Source organism: Biomphalaria glabrata, chromosome 3 (assembly GCF_947242115.1).
Source record: "Biomphalaria glabrata chromosome 3, xgBioGlab47.1, whole genome shotgun sequence".
Lineage (NCBI taxonomy): Eukaryota > Metazoa > Mollusca > Gastropoda > Planorbidae > Biomphalaria > Biomphalaria glabrata.
In genome coordinates this window covers 34,851,017-34,873,864 of record NC_074713.1, presented here as the reverse complement: position 1 = coordinate 34,873,864, position 22,848 = coordinate 34,851,017, and the positions used below count along the sequence as shown (strand labels likewise).

Genomic DNA, 22,848 nt, shown 5'->3' with positions numbered 1-22,848 from the left:
TTTTTGAGGACATTTTCGGTTTTATTTTCTATTTCTGTAAAGTTTGTCATCTAGAGAATACACAGTACAATTTTAGTCGTAGCAGTTAAGAGTTTAGATTTATTAGACTGCATTCTTCAAACACAAATATTATTTTCCTAGTCACCTTTTCCAACCTTTATTCAAACTCATATTTTTCATTTGTATAAAGAATTTTGAGACTTTAACTCACAATATATACTTCAATCCTAAAAATGCATACAATTTAGAGTAGAAGGGGTGGGAGCGGACCATTGGGAAGACATAGCTTTAGACCGCACTAGTTAGAGAGAGACGGTGACCAAGAAAGCTATAGGCAGCGAAAAAGCATGGGCCTCGGCTCTTGTAGAAAAGCGTGCAACGCGGAAAATTGCCAGCTCCTCTACCACTAAAGCGAAAGCCACCTTGACCTGCAATATATGTGGACGGGAGTGTCTCTCCAAAATAAGGCTCAACAGTCATATGAAAAAGTGTTGGAGATGGACCATAGGCCAATGATATATATATATATATATATATATATATATATATATATATATATATATATATATATATATATATATATATATATATTTGCTGTACGCGCGTTTATGCTTATGGTTAGGGTTTACTGGGCGTTAAGGTTTGGGTTTAGAACCCCCCCCCCTCCCACTCCAAAGTTCTGAATTCGCTAATGCGGTGGGGCTTGATTGCCATCTCGACACACCCTTAAACTTACGTCGAATTTTCTATGAAATTTTTTTTAATTCATCGTCACATCCAGTTACTTTCAGTTTTATTTTCTTTTAACAGGAATCATGTCATCCATAGACTTCCCGAAATTAATATGCAACTATGTTAGTCATACAAGATACACTATGAGCATATATGAGTTTGTCATTTTAGCTGTCGTGTTTGTGTTTGTAATGTTATTACAGCGCCTTGAGCCTACATTTTGTTTGTTAACAGTGCTTTATAAATAAAATTATTATTATTATTATTATTATGTTAGAAATGAACGAGTAGTCATTCTCTGGCGCTGCCAGGGTCGAGTTTCGCTAAAGAGAAACAAAATTCATCGTAGTCCCTTTAACAGTTTCCACTGAGGAATTTTCTGGTGATGTGGCAAGGGTCTGCAGCAGTACTGCCCTCTGACAGGCAACGAAGATGTTCCTAGGAATGTTAAGGGCCTTGAAGGTGTCTGTGAGGTCAGTTGTTATTATCCCCTCGGTTGATATAACAATGGGGTATATTGTTATTTTGGACAATTTCCATAGACGCTTAATCTCCAAGCCTAGGTTCCCATATTTTCTTTGTTTTTCTATCTCAGTTTTTTTTAAATTATGAGACAGTGGTACGGCGATATCGATAATGGTAGCGGTTTTTTCTTTTTTATCGATGAACAGCAGATCCGGGCGATTGAAATCTACCGTTTTATCGGTCAGAATAGGCCTATCCCATTATAGCAGATGTTCAGTATTATTGTCATCCAGAGAATACCCAGTACAATTTGAGTCATAGCAGTTAAGAGTTTAGATTTATTAGACTGCATTCTTCAAACACATGATCCCAGTGGCGTAACAAGGTACCCGTGGACCCGGGTTCAAGAATATATTGGTGGGCCCACTTACCCCAGTAAGACAAATGTAATGTGTGACAAAATCATCGAGTAATCTGAATGTATCGGCATATTTATCAAAAGACATTCCAATACAACTAAGAGTAGAATAATCTTATTACGTTTGAATCAGAACTCCAACACAATTTTGGAACCGAATTAAACGAATTAATGGTGTTTCAAATGTATACAGAAATGTTTGATGAGATCTAGTTCCCATTCTATACATTTACTTTCCTAAAAACACTCGTAGGTGTTTGAAACATTGATACAAACTAGTATCGAGTTCTACGTCCATTATTGAACTGTAAATAGATGGAATATTTATTGACTGACATTTTTCTGGCCTTTTAAGTAGGAAAGTAAGAAACCAGTGCATCTATTTCTTAATATGCTAGCGGCTTCTTTTGATGAAACAATGACCAAAGGCCATTTTAGTCTCCAGTCATATTGGAAGCACCACTATAGCTTTAGCCTCGTAGTTTATTTAAGGATAAATGGGGAATTGTTAATTACTTGGAGCATTTGTTCCTCGATTCATGCAGACATGTGGTTCTCACAAATATGGAAACCTAGAAATGACAATCTAATTGCCATTTCTTTGGATGTTCCGTCATCGGAGATTACCAAACGGTATTTAAACAAAATAATACTAATTTAATCAACTGTTTATTTGTCTTGAGCGCTGTCACCAATGAAAGAGAAAAATTGTGCAGAATGGATGTCCTAAAGTACCGGTATTTTGTCAGAACAGCATTGCCCAACGGGTCTATTATTTCATTTTGAATCTGTGGGGCTTTGAGTTCCTGCCAAATGTCAATATTCATAACAATTTTCTGGGGTTTTGTATAAATATAGTTAACTTACTTTAGAGCTATGAACCAAGTTTCAACCAAATATCATGCAATGATCAGTGAAAGACGCTATTCCATTCATTGAGTCATCTCTCTATCTTCTAGATCTTTGTTACAAACTTATTCCCCAAATCAGTTTCCTCATTCATTGCACTAGCACAAACATATTTAATTTTAACAATTCCTGTGTAACACTCGGATGTTTCTCTGCCTTGATAAATATTTAATTGTTATTTTCTTTTTTTTCTGTTTAGATTTTACCCCCTTTTTTATTCTGTTCTAATTGCATAATTTTTTGTTTACACAATACAGAAGACAACAAAACAATGTGATGAAGACTTCCGAGGACAAAGCCGTTCTTATTGAATGTTCTACACTATTTTACAGTGTCAATTTCGTTGGATTCCATAGAAATTTAAACAATCGTGACAGTTCAATGTCTACTAAACATTTTAGTAATACAGTTAAGATCTTACTTGTACTAAAGTAACATCAGAAGCATTCTATGTTGCATTATAAAGATAGTAGTCGACTGGCGGCGTAGCATACGTTGATATTTGCAGGGCCGACCTTAAGCCACTGCAACCAAAGCGACCGCATTGGCCCCCGCACTTGTATAGGACCCGCGCTAATTTTAGGTGTATAAATTATTAAATTAAACCATTTATAACTTATAAAAGATTTCCCGCGGCCTCCTGTCGACTTAACAGGAGGTCCTGGAAATCTCCTGAAATTGCAAAATATACGAAAAAGTCCTGGAAATATCCGGAAATTATTAAAATCTTTTGATAACTCATACAAATCTTCTGAAATATATAGACTAAAATTGTCATATTGGGGTGTCATTCAATATGGAAAACGCCAATCCTACGAGCGATTTAAAAAAAAAAAACGGCATTATGCAATACCCGCAATTGTGGAATCTAGGAAAAAAAGCTTCTCGCGCCTAAAACTAATGAAGAATTACTTGAGATCAACAATTCTCGAAGATAGATTGAAACATTATGTAATTCTTGCTATTGAGCGTGATTTATGTAGGAAATAGAATTTTTATGATGTACTGTATGACTTCGCAACACGCAAGGCTCGTAAAGTAGTTCTGTACGTAGTAAAGAATGAATAAAATGAATAGACGAATTTGTAATACAAACTCTTAATTTTCACTTATTATCCGTATCCCTACCCAAACTTGGCCCCGCGAAATCCGTTTCGCATAGGGCTCTACAATGGTTAAGCCCGGTTCTGCTATTTAGTGACGGATGAATATTACACACACACACACACCCTCGCCCCTCTTTTTTTTCGCCTCTTAAATTACCGAGGATAGCTCCCTCCGTCCGAGTTGCAAAAATAAAAGAGTGATCTTTCCATGGTGTTCAAACTCTTGAGCGTGCTCTGTCGCCTCGATAGTTACTACAGAGTAGATTACCCCCCCCCCTTTTTTTTAACGTGAGGTAGAAATATAAAAAAAAGTGATATTTCTTTGTTACAACGGTCCGGCCCTGCTATTTTGTGACTACGTATTCTCCCCTTCCCTCTTGTTTTCTTGTGGACTATCCGCAGAAATAAGAGTGACCTTTCCTTTACTTCTTCTCGTTTAGACCGTCCTGGACGGTTTAGTCGGTGTTATTAGATATTTCACAAAATTTAAATACAAAGCGAAATATAAACCAGATTAAGCTTTAAGAAAATTGAATAATTAGCAGCTGTATCAAAATTTTTATTCGTGACAATCAGGACTATCCCTATAGACCTAATTGTTATTGTCATCCCCCTCCCCCCTTTTCCCCCTGTACAACACAGTAATATTTCCTTCACCAAACTCTCCCCATCCCCTCTCCCCCCAATACATGTGAATACTAACAATGGTTTTATGAACATACAGGAAAAAAACTGAAGATATGGAAATGATGATCACCTCAAACGCACTATTAGGGCTAGCCACCATTACAATTTACAATACACCTGATGGAAAGTGGTTCCTTACATTAAAGCTTAAAACACTAGTTAATGTTTTATTGAAGTTAATATAAATTTTGGTACAACATTCAGAATATTTAGAGGGAGCTTTTTAAATTCTATTTATTATAGATTTATACTAAAGTGCATTTATTTTTTTTCACTTTGGTGAAGTTTTCATGGTGGCCCCAGCTGTTCATGAGTCATGAACCCATGGGCAATGAGCCCCTTTACGTCATTGTTGCTACGCTTCAGGCTGTGGGCCCCTAATGGCCGTGGGCCCGGGTTCATTGAACCCCTTCGCGACATGGATGCTACGCCACTGAACACATCTGCTGCTGAATGTTGTTTTTTTTTAACTCTTAGATATTTCCAGATTTATTTCACAGACACAAACACATTAATGATTTATTTCTGTAGGTTAGAGACAAACATACACACATGTTTGGTATATGTACTAGATGTGTCTTTATGCTATCAACGTTAAGTTACATATTTTAACAGAATAACACAATTTATTTACTAAATTTATTTGTAATATAAAAACATTTGTGATGTACTATTATTTCAACCTATTCTAACACTAATACACCATTTCTCTAATCTAAAAAGCAATCCTTACTAAATTTAAAATGGAAAATGGGAGGCAACGGATCACGCAGTGTAGTAGGCCTATTTATTGCTTGGGAGAGTGAGCCCCCAAACCCCCACTACTGGCTTCACCAATACGACGGGGGTTGATTGCCATCTCGACATACCCTAACCATTATGGCGAATTTTCGAGGACATTTTCAGTTTTATTTTCTATTTCTGTGAAGTTTGTCATCCAGAGAATACCCAGAACAATTTGAGTCGTAGCAGTTGAGAGTTTAGATTTATTAGACTGCATTCTTCAAACACATCTGCTGCTGAATGTTTTTTTTTTTTTTAGCTCAGTGTCGTAAGACATATAGGTAGGTATTTGTTTTCTATCTTTAATTTTTTTGGTAATGTTTTTTGAAAAGCCTTCCGTATAAGCACGATGGTTATAATAATAATCTCAATAGTTCCTTTATCTTCTTATTTGGATCTCTTGACAGTAGAAATTGTATAACATTGTAACTTGGTCAGCGGACATCACAAAATTCATTGATCAGTATTTTTAAAGGTCACTTTATACACCAGTCGAATGAAAGACAAAATAAAGGGAAGATAACGTATTATGATAACGAAATTAAAGTTAACATTGTAAATAAATACTTTGCATTAGCATTTTTAGGCCCAGGAGACAAAGACATACTACTTAATTTAAACCAAGTTAAAACATAGGAGAGATAGATATACTACTTTATTTAAACCAAGTTAAAACATAGGAGACAAAGACATACTACTTAATTTAAACCAAGTTAAAACATAGGAGAGATAGATATACTACTTTATTTAAACCAAGTTAAAAAATAGGAGACAAAGACATACTACTTAATTTAAACCAAGTTAAAACATAGGAGAGATAGATATACTACTTAATTTAAACCAAGCTAAAACATAGGAGAGATAGATATACTACTTAATTTAAACCAAGTTAAAACATAGGAGAGATAGATATACAAGAAAAGGCTATCCGAAAATTACTAGCTAACGTAAAACAGAATTAAGCCTCTCGCGCTAATGGTATTCCTGCTAGATTGCTCTCAAAGCTAAGCAACGAGCTAGCACAAGTGTTCAAAATACTTTAGCAGGCGTCACTTCATCAGGTAGAGTACCTATGGTATGGAAAGAAGCTAACATCAATTGCCAATTTAATAAAAGGAAACAAAATCTTATCCAGGAAACGTCACCCCCATATCACTAATCAGTATCATATGTAAAATAATATTATATAAACAATAAATTTTTAAGTTGTATGAGACTAAAGTCGTGTGAAGCTTAGTGATAATTGATGATATTTCAAAGGCTTGGATACTAGAAAGCTAATAGACGCGATTTTATTAGACTTTTATATGACACTTGACAAAATTGACCGCCATAATTAATATATTTTGGCATTGCTTGCTCATTACGCCAATGGATCTAGGATTTCCCGATTGGAAGAGGACAAACTGTAATAATAAATGGCTCAGCATTTTTTCCCACTAATTAATTCAAATTAACAACTCTTAGCTTAGGACTAGATCTAGTCTATATTTATTATTATCCATTTTATTTTAGATCTAGTCAGTCTAGTCTTAGACTTAGACTTTAATTAAGGCAATTAAGGCTTTAGATCTACTAATCATCTACTAATACTACTAATAATAACTAATAGTAATATTCTATATAGTTAATTATACACGTAAATATATTGATCTAGAATTAGATCTAGATCTAGTCTAGGTCGTCTAGGTCCATATTTTGAATTTAATAAACCATTTCATTTAATTGTCATTGTAAATTAGCTTTCAATTTAGATTTAGACATAAATTAGGCATTGTAAACCTTAAACCAGATTTAGACTAGACCCCTTTAAAAACTAAAATCAACAACAGTCATCATGAAATTGCTCTGGCTATTTATCCTAATAATTACTAAATACACACTAGCTGAACACAGAACCAGATCTACCTTAGTCAACACTAAACTTAAATAGGAAACAACAGTCATAATCAATCATCACACTTTAGATCAAAGCAACTTCAAAAATAACCTAACATACACATCCATAACACTAAAGAAGATTACCCATCACAAATGGAAGTTCTCAATTAGACACAGCAGAAATAAATACCTATCACTGTTAATATTAATAGCAGGAGATGTAGAGTCAAATCCAGGGCCTAGATCTAAAGATAGATGCAACATCTGCAAAAAAGTATGCACCATGAAACAGAAAGCCATTCAATGTGACACCTGCGATGAATGGTACCATGCATCATGTCTCCATATGAATACACCTGTGTATTATGCCTTAGGCAACAAAGATGCATCATGGCACTGGGTACCGTGTGGGTTACCTCAGTTTACATCAGGACAGTTTGATTCCTTTGATGCAGACACTTCTAACCCATACAACATCCTAAACACCATCCCAAACCAAACTCACCAACCACTAGCCAGATCCACTCCTGTTAAACCTAAATCTACTAAAATTAATACAACAGCCTCACTAAACAAACCTACTAAAGAAGTAATACCAAAATACCTTAAAACCTTAGTAATAAATTTTCAAAGCATTAGGAACAAAACAGCAGACTTAGAAATTTTATTAGAATGTGAGAAATCAGACATAATTGCAGGCACAGAAACTTGGCTACATCCTGAAATTTATAATGCAGAAATTTTCAATAGTAATTATGAAATTTTTAGAAAAGATAGGGCTGATAATCATGGAGGAGTTCTTTTAGAAATAAAAAACACTCTTATAGCAGAAGAAATTACCTTACCTAACTCAAAAAATACAGAATCAACATTTTGTAAAATTAATACCACCTCAACATCCCTAATAATAGGCAACATTTACAGACCACCAAATTCTAGTTTAGAATACATGCAGGAACTATGTAATCAGATTACTACACTTAAAGAGACAAATAAAAATGCAGTTTTTTTGGATTATGGGTGATTTCAACCTACCTGATATAAATTGGAAAACACTAACCAAAGATAAACACCAAAACCTTAAGGACATAAATGAGCTTTTCATATAAACTTTACAAAACCTAAGTCTAGATCAAATCATTAAAAAGCCAACTAGATTAAACAACACATTAGATCTCTTCTTAACCAACAGACCTATATTAGTAGTTGATTATGATATTATCCCTGGTCTATCAGACCATGAGATCATAAAAATACACAGTCAGATAAAAGCAGTAGCCAATACAAAACCCAAAAGAAAAATCTTACTCTGGAATAAATGTAACCTAACACAACTACACCAAGCTGCATTAAACTTTCAACAAACATTCTTATTAGAAAAAGACATTAACCAACCAGTCGATGACCTCTGGAATTTCATTAAAAAAAAATCTAAAGAGCATTATAGAAAATCATATACCAACCAAATACACATCAAACAAAATAAATAAATGCTGGTTTAATAATAGACTAAAGAAGCTTTGTAAACAGAAGGAAAACCTATATAGAAAATTTAAAGAAACTAATGCAGAAAGAGTTTACAAAAAGTATATAAAAATTAAACACTTAACCCAAAAAGTAAGCAGACAGCTGCAGAGTGAATACATAAACAATGTAATATCTAAAGATAACAACAAAAACCTATGGTCATACATTAAGTCTAAAAAAATGGAAACAACAGGTATAACGCCATTAAAAGATGAACATAACATAATACATAATGATAATGAAACTAAAGCAAACATCCTAAACAAATACTTTGCATCAGCATTCTCAGCCCCAGGAGACAAAGAAATATTACTGAATTTGAACCAAGTAGACAACATAGAAGATATAGTAGTACAAGAAAATGGAATTCAAAAACTATTAGCCAACACCAAACCAAATAAAGCGTCTGGACCTGATGGTATTCCAGCTAGATTACTCAAAGAACTAAGCAATGAGCTAGCCCCAGTGTTCAAAATACTCTTCCAGGCTTCACTTAACCAGGGCAGAGTACCAAAAGGACTGGAAAGAAGCTAATGTCAGCCCCCTATTTAAAAAAGGAGAAAAATCTGATCCAGGAAACTACAGACCAGTATCACTTACCAGCATCACATGTAAAATCCTAGAACACATAATATGTATCAACATCATAAACCACTTAGACAAACATAATGTCCTCACCCCATACCAACATGGCTTTAGGAAATATAGATCATGTGAAACACAACTAATAGGACTAATTGATGATTTTTCAAAAGGTTTAGATAATAGGTAACAAATAGATGCTATTATACTAGATTTTTCCAAGGCTTTTGACAAAGTTCACCACCATAGTTTGCTTAAAAAATTAAAATATTTCGGCATTAATGGTCCACTGCATCAGTGGATTAAAGATTTTCTGATAGGGAGAGAGCAAACTTTAATAATAAATGGCTCTAAATCAACACCGATAACAGTAAACTCAGGTTTACCTCAAAGAGCAGTCTTGGGTCCACTACTATTTATAATTTACATAAATGATTTACCAAATTGCATTAGTTCAGTAACAAAAGTCAGATTATTTGCAGACAATTGCATAATATATAGAACAATAAAACAACACAAGAGACAGATATTTTACAAAGAGAATTAGATGAATTAGAGAAATGGGAATCAAATTGGAGCATGTCTTTCCACCCAGAAAAATGTCAGTTGTTAAGAGTAACAAAAAAACTAAAACAAATTAATGCCACTTTTCTTATTCAAGGCAAACCAGTAACACAGACTAAAAAAGCAAAATACCTAGGTGTTATAATAAATGAAAAACTGTCATGGAATCCACATATTGATGAAACTATAAAAAAAAAATCAAACAAAGCATTAGGGTTTATTAAAAGAAATTTCTATAAATCAAATAAGAACATAAAACTAAAATGTTATTTAACCTTGGTTAGGCCAATAATAGAATATGCATCCTCCGTTTGGGACCCCTCAACTCAAGAAAACATTAAGAAACTGGAACAAACACAAAATAGAGCAGTGAGATTCATAACAAACGAATATTCACATTTGACTAGAGTAACACCATTAGTAAAATCACTAAATTTAGAAAGCCTTCAAGACAGAAGACTCAAAAGTAAAGTAGCAATTATACATAAAACACTGAATCATAATCTTCAAGTACAAAAACAAAATTTAATAAAATACTCTGAAAGACACAAAGATAAAGGCACATTCCTCGTCTCATATGCTAGGACAAATCTGTACAAATACTCCTTCTTCCCTAGTGCTATTAGAGCATGGGATGGGTTTCCTGAGCTAGCCAGGAAAACCAGTGACTTGGCAGAATTTAAGTCATTGGTTAATATGCATGACTAAATGCATGACGCGTGGGACGTAATCATCTTCTTTTTTGAAGTAACGTCTGTATTATATAAGATAAGAAGATAAGAGAAGTTACCACATAGACGTGTTTTTAATAATACGGCATGTCGGCTGAAAGTATATAAAGTGCTTTTTTTTGTAAAAATAAAAAAGAGGCTCCGGTACTCAGTGATAGATTGCCTAACTTTCAACTAATAATAAATTAACGTTGAATTACAAGAAAAGTAATCATTTTTCCCGACATTGAAAAAAGGTGCCGGTACCCCTTACCGGTGCGTACCGTCACAAAAATACATGTATATCTCAATCTTCTTTCATTTAACTTTTTTTTTTTTTTTGCGGAGTTTTTGCTACTTAATACATTAATACCGGATCGATTCATATAGGGCCTAAGTATACAAGCAGGATTTCGAGCATTGGATAAATTTATTTTTTAAGTAGGCTACAAAGTTTTATGGAAGTTGTTTGAAGTTTGTAACTTCTTAAATTCAGGCTAAAAATATCGAAGCCTATACTTTTTTACACTCATTTCTAAACAATTAGAAGAGATGGACTGACTCATAGTGTAGCTTGTGTACATCTGCAAAAACACAAACTCTCTTTGTAATATTATCAGTTAGACTTTCAAAACTATTAAAAGAAAAACTTAGTGATTATTTTTACTGTATAATTCTATTATTATTCCTTTTTAGAATCAGGATATAAACAAAAATTTGCCATATGACTTTAACAGAAAAAATTAAACTTATGTCTATTTATGCGGTTATTTATAGTTACCTAGTAATATAAAATATATTGAACTAACACGTACATTCATCATAATGCAGCCATGCGATTTTTCGTTTATAAACATAGCATTATTTAGGACCAATATTTTACAAAGGCTGCTTGGAGAAATCAGGTATACCCATTAGGAGAAAAACGACCCCTTTACTCAAGAAAAATGTAAGAAACTAGAACAGACACAAAATAAACAGTGACATTCATAACAAAATAATATTCAAAATTGATTAGAGTCACACCTTTTTAAGTAATCATTTAAAGTTTAAAATCACTACAATTTTTTTCAACAATTATTTTGTGTATGAAATTGTGTATCGGAAAATGCCGGGTACATGAAATAAGCTAGTCCTAAAAAAACAACACAGATCTTGGGTAAAATACTCATCAAATAAAGTACTGTAAATGTGTAGTTTCACGCGCTAGTTTCAGGTCTTTTCTTTTTATAGCCTCTATCGGGTTATATCCCAACTACACGCATTTTTGTGCAGAATTTTTTTCTCTATCAGGTACACTTAAAATTATAGCATAATAATGTCAGTTTAATTTAAAAAGAGAACTGAAAAATACAAAGATATATAAGGAAAAAAGCGACTTCCGGCCCAATACTTTTTAATCAAAGAAACGAAACGGACTAGTCCAACAAACCCTATTCACTTAAAACACAATAACTAATCATACTTCGGCAAATTTATTTAATTATTTTTCCAAAAATTCTACAATTTATTGTGACTTGTGATATAAGTTAGAGCAGGGGTGGGCAACCTTTTTGTATCGAGGGCCACATTAAAAATATTTTGGGAATGGGGGGCCGCATATATATATTTCTGAAACCAATTTTACGAGTTTTTGAAAAAAAAATTGCTATTGCCTTTTCACATCACAACATTTAACCACAAATGTACAGTTGTGCTTAATGTGAAGTATTTAACTGTTTACACATGTGCGTAATGTTCCGGAACTGTGGAACTAGCTTACTAGGTGTTATCCTTGTGACTGCTGTCAAATTACAATCAATCACCATCGACATGTGATTACACTTGTTTAATTTCCACACAAAAACATGTTTGTTCAGAAATGTATGTTTACACACAAAAATGTGAAAGTTCAGAAGCAAATTTTTAAAGTGTGGAAATACAGCTTCTGGCAACCATTAAACTCCAGCTGAAGTAGTGACTGGAACTTCTCTTTCAAGTCATAGTTGGAGCTGAATCAGTACCTGGTGACATGATGGTATTGAAAACGGGTTCTTGACGTCTTAAAATTTGCTTTTTTAAATTCCATATTTAAGGAATCTAAAAAAAAGTACTGTACATTTAACCATTTCACTAGAAATAGTTTCAGCTTTCAGCAAATGGAAATAACAAAACCTGTTTTCACTTGTTTGCCTAGAGAAATTGGAAAGCCTTGTTTGAAAGGATTTAACATGCACTTGCATTTCACGTGCAAGCTGGGTTGAAAAACATGAAGTCTATCTTTCACTTCATTAGAAATATTAGTAACAAGGTCACTGTCCTTCAAGGAACATAACAATTTCTTCTTTGAGATTTTATATTCTTCTTATTACCTTGACCAAGTTAAGACAGCGGACACATCGAAATATGTTGTTTCTAAATCTTCAAGTACTTTTCGAAACTGCCTGCGGTTATGACCCCTAGCTCTAATATCTTTTATTTTAATTATGTTTCTGTCTATAATGTGGTGATAGTTTATGCAGCTTTGTGCAAACTTTCCTGTTTACAGTTTATGGTTGGGATATGCTTTAAAAGAAACAAACAAACAAACTGTTTTTATTAGTCAAAGATCGAGCTCCATCAGTTGTTACACTTGCCATCTTGTTCCAAGCATACCCAACACTCAGCACAGTTCTTCATAGCATTAAATAAATACTGGCCAGAGGTTGTGTTTTAGACTGAGTGTATTTCTGTGTTAGTATGAGTGTATTGAAGTATAGTCAATAAGCTTAATCTTCGGTTTCTTGAAACTGTTCATAATGAGACCGTTTTAATAATTCATATAGATATTTAGAATTATTTTTAATGTATTTGCATTTTAATATGTATATACTGTGGGAGCACACCTTATTTCTGTAGGTGTCCGCGGGCCGCATAAAACACTCCGGCGGGCCGCATGTGGCCCGTAATTTGCCCACCCCTGAGTTAGAGCAATACCAAACATTCTTTGGCATTGATCTGTTTTTCACAAAAACATCCAGAACAACCTATTATTTATACTTAAATATTATATAAGAAGAAGAAGAAGATAAGAAGAAAACTTTTGCGATGTTTTGGAAGGAAATCAAAGTTTAAATCAGATTTTGTGATGTGTAGGGCTCCAAAGTGTGATATGTGTTAAAACCAGTTCACTGCTTTAGGTGGAAGGAGTTTTTTATATATATATGTGTGTGTGTGTGTGTGGCGGGACTATAAGGTCCAGGACTCTGGTGCATATAAGAGTGAAGGGAGGACTACAGTACTCTAGACTTTCACTTTTGTAAACATACTGAGTAAATATGCTGAGTCCTCTCCGTAGCCATTCTTGTTCTTGAAGTCTGACAAAAGCAGCAACACGGAAGTCTACCTCGTCATTAAGGGTGGTATTTGCTGAAATGGTACTTTCCAAATATACAAACTTTTTAACATTCGCTAGTTTTTAGCCCTCTATAAGAATGTTCTGGTTTTGTGACTAATTTATTTGAAGTAGGTTGGTGCAGTGCTTCTTTTTTATATTTATTTTGAGGCTAAAGATTTTTGCAGGTGTTTGCGTTTTTTTTTTTCGAAAGTCCTCTATGTATGAGGCATTTATGGTACAGTCGTCTGCGAATAGCAGGTCTGTGATAACTACTTTACAAAACAACGCCTTGTTTCAGCTCTTTTGAAGTTTTTATGACATTTTTGTGTAGTTCTTGAGATTTCTATGTCCAGTCTATAATATATTGTTATAAACCTGGTGGTGGCACAGATGGGGGTAGTGGTGTGTGTGTAGTCAGCCGACGCAAATCGCCCCAGGCGAGCTACGACTGTCAGCCGAGTCGAGTATCAACAGGACGGTTCGGGAAGGATCGCAGCGTCACGAGAGTTGTAGTCATCTGACCACCTAGAAACGTCGAGCGGCGTTCTGTCCGGTTCGAGAAGGCCAGTAGGGACCCTATATAAAGAGCGGAGGTGTCGTAGTCAGGTCGGTCGAGAAAAGGGGCTCAATACAGCAAGGTTCAGAAAGGAGGTTCACGACAAGAGGTCAGAACACGGTCGACTACAGCACAGTTCAGCGGTGTGGTTCTGTACGGAGCATTACGACGGTTCAGTGCGGAAGTACTATCAAGTACAGTTGAGACGAACGGCGTCTTGATCTTGGTCTGCGATCGAGTCCGACACAACGAGCCTAGTGTGTGAAGTCAGTCCTGAACTGTTGAACCCAGTGCAAGCCCGGAACGAGACGGAGAGGCCAGTGCAAGAGTTGATACGGCGGAACGGTGTTATCGGAGAGATATTTGTACAGTGTACGTGTTGCCAATTGTACAGTATTGGCTGTTATTTATTCAACTATTAAAGTGTTACGTTACTTCGGAGCCCTGAGTTGTCAAGTTCTTTAAGTTGGTGGTGTAAGGTGCAGTTTGCAGAGAGCCTGGATAGTGAGATTCGTAACAATATATATATGTCTGTGGGACAAACTATTTGCGCCAACACAATTTAAGTGAAACAAAAATTCCCAAATTCTACTTTTGAGACAATGCGCGCTTCACGACATGTATTACTATAATATTATTATTATTTTAAAGTACGATTTTTTGCTTTAAGGAATTGTTTAATAATTAATTGTATTTTTTAACCTTGTATTTCTTTTCATTCATCTATATTTTATTTATAAATATTTTTTAGACAAAAATAACATTTTTCTACATTGCCTGGCGTAGATCTAGTCATTTCGAACAGAAAACGTCAGGCATTCTGTATAATCTATATAACTCTTTGAAATAAAAAGTGCTACTTGAAAACAACTCTGAACAAGAAAAACAAAGTAAAATACTTTTTAAAAAGCTTATATTAAGTGTAGTACCAGTAAGTTTGAATCAGTCATGTAATTAAATTTGTAATAGAGGTTATAGAGCGAGACTAATAATAATAAATCTATTTGTCTCAAATTCATGCTTTTAGCTTTCTCAATACGCTATGATCTTATCACTTGTCTAGACCAGTTGGAAAGGGGTAGAAAGAAGGATGATCGCTTTTTAAATGCATTTCTAAAAAAAGGCGAACGACCTAAATTCGACCTCGAAGGCTTCAGCCTCCTTAACCTCCTCAAGCCAATACATTCACTGCTTCGTAGGGAATCGCTTTTGAAAATAGGTTTCATAGTTATTTATTTTTAGCTTCAAACTTTAAAGCGTCGACCTACAAAGTATAAAGGGGGCTAATTCATTTTTATCACCACATCAGTGAAATACAATTTCTTTTCCTTGTTAGAAATACAAAATAAAATAATTTAAACCAATTGGTTAATTTAATACCAGACAAACAGAGTGAGTTGATATAAGATTTGTAAATTATACAAGGTAACTTTAAACAATAGCCAACACATTTAATTAAATATAATGATTTGTTTGGAGTGGCAGGTTTTGAATTGTCTTTCTATTGGTTAACTTGCATTATTACTTCATTTATTTTTTAGAATGACTCCAAGGAAGAGGAAGTCCAGTGAGTCCATGTCACCAGCAGCCATCAAGAAAAGAAAACAACGAGAAAAAGAAACAGCTGAGAAGAAAGAAGCAAGGCTGACAAAACAGAGACACAGAACTGCCCAAAACCGTGCCAATGAAACAGAGGAACAAAGAAAGCACAGACTGAATCAAAACAGCCAAAGAAATAGAGACAGTCGTGCTGAAGAGACATCGGAACAAACCGAAAACAGACGTCAAGCAAATAGGCAAAACATGTCTAAAAAAAGGAAAGAAGCGGAACTTAAAAAAGATGATTTACATTTAGAGGGCTTCAACTATAACATTGCTGCTGATTATCCACCTGCTGATATTGGGGAAATGGGTGATGTGTGTGTATATTGTCAAGCCCGAAGATATAAATATGAACCAAAGGGAATTTGTTGTTTGAAAGGTCAAATACAATTGGCAGGTTTAGATGATCCACCCAATCCCTTTGACTCTTACTTATCGGGTAAAAATAAAAAATCAAAACAATTTTTAGCTAAAATTCTTAAGTACAATAGTTGCTTCCAATTAGCACAACGTGAAAGTTTAAACGCATCCAAAGATCAATATCAAGCTCTGCCTAAAATTAGTTCAATACTGCCAACTGCAAATACTAATCCAAAATCGTTACAAATTTATTTTATGAAAAATGAAAATAAACAAGCTCAGCAACGCTGTACAAATGTTCGAGGAATTAAAGCTGACATTATTTTAGAGTTACAACAAATATTGCATCAGAATAACCAAATAATCAAACTTTTTAAAACTGCCATCAAGGAAATGCCGTCTGATTATTATATTTTGCCCCCGGATAGTACTATAAGTAGTCCTGAAGAACAGAAAGCGAGACAGTTTCCAACTATTAACGAGATCATTGTTTCAAACACTCAAGATAATTCATACAAAGGCGCTCTTGTTATTTCTAAATGCAGTCCACATCTTAGAACAGTTCCTCGATTCCACAGGTCATATGATGCTCTTCAATACCCACTGATATTTTGGCAAGGTGAAGATGGATACCACTTTGGGTGGAAAAAGATTAACTCTAAAACAGAAAAAACAACAAAAATGTCTTCCAGGGAATTTTATGCTTATCATATAATGATACGAACTTCAAACCACATTTTAAAATTTGGCAAACTTTTTACGAATTTTATTGTTGACATGTTTATGAAAATTGAAATTGAACGCATTTCTTTTTTTAAATCCGAAAATAAGAAAAGAATTGACAGTTTTTGTAGTCTGAAGGACGCTGTGGAGAAAAACAAATCTTTTCTTGAAATCGGGAAAGAATCTCAATTGCCTTCTTCATTTACTGGAGGGCCGAGCTATTGGTTTGAAGCAGCACAGGACGTCTTAGCCTGTAAAAAGTATTATGGGATTCCCGATTTATTTATAACATTTAAATGTAACCCAGACTGGCAAGAAATACAAGTTCAACTTTTTACAGGTCAGACTTCAAAAGATCGACCAGACCTGATAGCAAGAGTTTTTAAACAAAAACTGTTCAATCTTATGAAACTCATCACACGTAGCGAGATCTTTGGAGAAATTCAGTGTTGGAATTATTTTGTTAAATTTCAAAAAAATGGTCTCCCAGAAGCTAAGATGTTAGTGTGGCTAAAGGAAAAACTTTGTGCGTTTCAAATCGACATTGACAAAGTTATTTGTGCAGAGCTTCCAGATCCCGTCAAAGACGCAAAACTTTTTGACATTGTTGTTAATCACATGGTACACGGACCTTGCGATCATAATGAAAAGGCACCTTGTAAGAAGGAAGGTGAATGTACCGAAAAATACCCAAAAAGTTTTCTCAATTCTACAGAAATTTTCGATATGAGTTCGATTATTTACAGAAGAAGGCAACCCCAAGATGAACGTTTTTCTACGCAACGTAAAGTCGGTAAAGGGAAAGACTCAAAAATAGACAATTCATGGATTGTGCCTTACTCTCCATTACTATGTAAGATGTTTGAGACACATGTTAATGTAGAGATTTGTGACTTAGAAAAACTAAAGTTTTATATTAATCAATTGAGCATCAATTATAGCATTATCTTGGAAGATTATGATAGCAATGCTCAGTGTAAAACGGAAAGATCCATTACCAGCAGTGAAGCTGTTTGGCGAATATTAAACTTTCCTCTTCGCGAGAACTTTCCTCCAGTGGCTAGATTTGATGTTCATTTACAAGATCAACACAGAGTTTACTTCACAGAAAATAATTTCAAGCGACTAGTTGCTGAGCCAGAAAACACAAAATTAACAGCATTTTTTCAATTATGTGAAACTGATCAGTTTGCTGAATCTTTATTGTACCCAGAGGTTTCTACATATTATACATGGACACACAAAAAATATCATAAAAGAAAAAGGGGAACCCGAGACACTATTAAAAATGTTTATTCACAAGAAACATTAGCTCGTATCTGTGCTGTTCATCCCAGTGACTCTGAGCGTTATCATCTTAGATTGTTACTTTATGAAGTTCCTGGACCAAAATCTTTTGATGCTCTAAAAACTGTTGGAGGCCAAAAATGTGAGACTTATAAAGAAGCATGTGAAAAACGAGGCTTGATTATCAGAGAAGAAACTTGGGAAACTACGTTACAAGAAGCAATAGAATATAGCACAGCAGAGCAATTAAGGAATTTATTTTCTATCATTTTATCATTTTGTAAGCCTTCCAATCCAACAAGTCTATGGAACAAATTTAAAGGTAATTTAAGTAAAGATAATAAAAATGGAAGAAATAACAGTAACTCCAAGTGTGGGGAAGAACAGGTTATTGAAGCTCTCAGACAAATTGAAAACAAATGTATGTTAATGAATGGGAGAACAATGAAAGATCTGAATATTAATTCGCAAACCGGAAGTCATGAGTCTGGTGCGCAGGATTATGAGTATAAGAGAGAAATGAACTACGATATTACTAAATTAAGAGAATCATGCGATAAAGACAAGCCTCGCTTGGGACAGGAACAACTCGTAGTGTACAATGTCATACAAGAGAAGATTACATCTGGAGCAGGGGGGCTATTTTTCTTAGATGCACCTGGCGGTACAGGAAAAACCTTTTTACTTAATATTCTTCTCTCTGAAATTCGAATGCAGAAAAAAATTGCTTTGGCTCTTGCATCAACTGGACTTGCCGCCTCCCTGCTTGATGGAGGACGAACAGCACATTCAGCATTGAAGCTACCTTTAGATATTGCTACTTCAATTCATCCGAAATGTAATATAAGCAATAACTCAGGCATTGCTAGAGTCTTAAAAGAATGTGTTCTAATTGTTTGGGATGAATGTACCATGGCTAACAAAAAATCGCTTGAAGCTCTGAACATTACTCTGAAAAAATTAAGAAGAAACAATCTACTAATGGGCGGAGTGGTTGTGGTTCTCTCAGGTGACTTTCGACAAACTTTACCTGTAATACCAGGATCGACTGTGTCACAACAGTTTAATGCATGCATAAAAGCTTCTTTTCTATGGAATGAGTGTCAGGAAGAAACTTTGACAACAAATATGCGAGTCCAGAATAACCAGCAGTTCTCTGAACATCTTTTAAACATTGGTGATGGTGAAATTAATCGTAAGGATGAAATGATTTCCTTTCCTTCGTGGTTTTGCTGCTTGGTTCAATCTGTTGAAGATCTCATTTCCAAAGTTTATCCAAATATTTCAAAGAATTTTAAAAACAACGAATGGCTAAGTAAAAGAGCCATCCTGGCGCCAACCAATAAATGCGTCAATAGACTAAATGTCCGCATTCAGAATAAACTTCCTGGTTCCGACTTCACTTATAAATCAATGGATACAGTTGTAAATACGGAGGAGTCGGAGCTTTACCCTCAGGAGTTTCTGAACACATTGGAGCTACCTGGATTTCCATCACATATTCTCGAGTTAAAGATAGGCTCAGCTATTTTGTTGATGCGTAACATAGATCCTCCTAACTTATGTAACGGCACCAGATTATCCGTTAAAGCACTTTTTCCAAACATAATACAAGCGACAGTATTAAATGGCAACTCTAAAGGCAAAGATGTATTTATACCCCGCATCTATTGCACACCAATCAATTCACACTTTCTATTTAATCGACTTCAATTTCCTGTTCAACTTGCTTTTGCAATGACAATCCATAAAGCTCAGGGTCAAACATTTCAGGTAGCTGGGGTAAACTTAGAGCAACCATGTTTCTCTCATGGCCAGCTCTATGTCGCATGTTCTAGAGTTACTGATCCGCAAAATTTGTACATTTATGCCCCTGATGGTCGCACTAAAAACATTGTACACAAAAAAGCTTTAATGTAACAGCAATAACAAAAGAAAAACTAATTTTGATCATTTCGAACAGAAATTTTTAATTTTTAGAACTTGCATAAATGTATTGATATCCATTGCTGATATCTGAATATTGAAAGTCAATATTTGTCCAAAAAAAGAATGGACGTGTAAATTTAAACTTAAAATTGTATGCCAATAAATAAGCAATTGATACTAAGCCAATGTAAGAGTCTAACAACAGAGAAGTCATAATCTGAAAGGCCTTGCTACGTCTGATGTAGTTAACGATTTTGTTTTATTTTTTAATAAACTAAAGTGTAGACAAATAGAATTATTAAGCATACAACACACATCTTAATTTCACTTGGCTCACTTTCAGCTATATGCTTATATATTCTATATATTCTAAGACATATAAAAATGATTTTATTTTGCTTACTTGATTTATATTGACTACGATTGATATAAACTATAATTGATATACTAGTATTACCAACCGGCTGTGACTTTTGATTTGCCGGAGACTCCCCCCCCCCACCCCCGTTTTTATTTTAACGCTCCCACAAAAATATTTTATGCCCGTGAGTTTTAGTATGTGTTATCTTGAATTGGAAAGGCCAACTTTTATAACGCCCTACAGCTGAAACACAGACACATACTATTGGCCGATAAAGACTAGTATTCCTTATGCCTCCTCAACCCCTTTCAAAAAGAAATAGTCCTACACACAATCTGTGACTATTTTTCTTTGGCTTGTCATTTTTAGATTAAAATATTTGAAAAGCTTTAATGTTGCTTTTTGGCTGGAATTCTTTTTTTGGTCATCTTTTACGTTTTAACTCTCCCACATTGAATTCTACCCTATTAATTCTATTATCCCTTAACTACATCAGCAAAAAAATAAAATAAAAATATATACATACATACATAATTTTATAAACACGAATACACTTATTCATGCAGCTATTTCGTATTTTGGGAGAATAGTTTGTTATGATATATAAACAATTCATTTTGTCTTAATTTTTAAAATTATTATTGTGCTTAATTGTGGTTTCTGGTAGCTTGTAGTTTATAGAATGTCAAAACCTGTCAAACTACCTGATTTCTTTTTGAAATAGCCTATTGTTTGTTTGTTTAAATACCAAAAAAAAAGTAAAATTATTGTGATTTAGAAACAAAAATTGTTATAAACTTATACTCACAAGGCTAAATTTGCTTTTTTAAGCTTCAATTTGTAAATAACATTTGTAAATAGATTTAGATCTTATTTTCGATAAATATTTAATGTTGTTTTTATTTATTCTTTAGAAGCATTATACAAATTTTTCAAAGCTTCCACTCAGCTATTAGAAGCATTAAAGTACATTGTGGGTCTCAGTGTCTGTAAAAGATATCTGACAGTTTTTTTTATTATTTTATGTAACCGAAGCAGCCCTATCTTTATAATTTCTTTGAGTGTCTAGCACACATCACGTGGTCAACGTTTTTTAAAGCTTGTTTCATTTTGTCACATATTTTTATTTATTAAATTATAAATTGATGTTCTTCATTTGTGTTTTACTTACAAAATATGTGTAAAAAATATATTATTAATACCAGCTAAGTGCATTAAAAAATTCAAAGCTACATAATAGAGAAGGGCTTCCACTAACTTAACTCTTTCTCTCCGTAATTATTTTTCTCGTTCCGATAGTATTAGTCGTTTTGCTCATTTGTATTTTACTATCCTGTTATGATTAAACTTCATATAACTTCTTTGTTATTAGAAAATGACATCGAATTCTAGGGGAATGCATGCTTTTTTTTTTTTTACACAACACAAATTAAAGTTTATAACTCCAAAAACCAATAAAGTTTATTGGGAGTCAAATCAACGTTGGCATCGTCAATTAGGAGAGAAAGAGTTAAACCCTGCGTGAACGTTTCTTTGTTTGGGATGGGTAATGTCTCAAGCAAAAAACGTTGTGAAACACTGACATAGAACATAGTGTCTCAATGACCAACCTGCTTTCAATTATTGATCAACTACATTGGGCCCTGAATAGTGTCTCAATGACCAACCTGCTTTCAATTAGTGATCAACTACATTGGGCCCTGAATAGTGTCTCAATGACCAACCTGCTTTCAATTAGTGATCAACTACATTGGGCCCTGAATAGTGTCTCAATGACCAACCTGCTTTCAATTAGTGATCAACTACATTGGGCCCTGAATAGTGTCTCAATGACCAACCTGATTTCAATTATTGATCAACTACATTGGGCCCTGAATAGTGTCTCAATGACCAACCTGCTTTCAATTATTGATCAACTACATTGGGCCCTGAATAGTGTCTCAATGACCAACCTGCTTTCAATTAGTGATCAACTACATTGGGGCCTGACATATAAGAAAGTAACTCGGCAAAACATTTGTCTTCCATTCAACGTAACATGTTTGTGTCTCTAGTTTTTTTAGAGATATTTTTGGGAAATTGAATTGTTGAAATTCAATTAAAGGAGATTGTATTTATAATCTTACATGTCTTCTATTTATAATAAAAAACTTTCCTTTGTTATTATGTTGTTATTTTTTTAACTCAGTATTTTAATTAACATCTGTCTATAAAATAGACTTTCGCATTGATTCATTTTATTTTCATTTCCTCTTATTGCAAAAAGTATTGCGGGTTTATTCATTCTTATCTAATAGACTTCAATTAAGCT

The 22,848-nt window shown here is 34.1% G+C and overlaps 1 protein-coding gene across 4 annotated transcripts; it reads left to right on the top strand.

Annotated features, from left to right (window-relative positions):
• The first annotated feature begins 877 nt into the window (after positions 1-877).
• Positions 878-22,700, top strand: LOC106057028 (uncharacterized). 4 transcript variants are annotated; one of them, XM_056024709.1, is made up of 2 exons: positions 878-1,205; positions 15,817-22,700. In XM_056024709.1, the coding sequence occupies exons 1-2, from the start codon at positions 1,165-1,167 to the stop codon at positions 20,165-20,167; spliced, it is 4,392 nt and encodes a 1,463-aa protein (XP_055880684.1). In that variant the 5' UTR covers positions 878-1,164; the 3' UTR covers positions 20,168-22,700. The 4 variants fall into 4 exon arrangements, with proteins under 4 accessions (XP_055880684.1, XP_055880683.1, XP_055880686.1 ...); XM_056024708.1 differs by lacking the exon at positions 878-1,205 and adding an exon at positions 5,159-5,381; XM_056024711.1 differs by lacking the exon at positions 878-1,205 and adding an exon at positions 13,026-13,047.
• Positions 22,701-22,848: the final 148 nt, after the last annotated feature.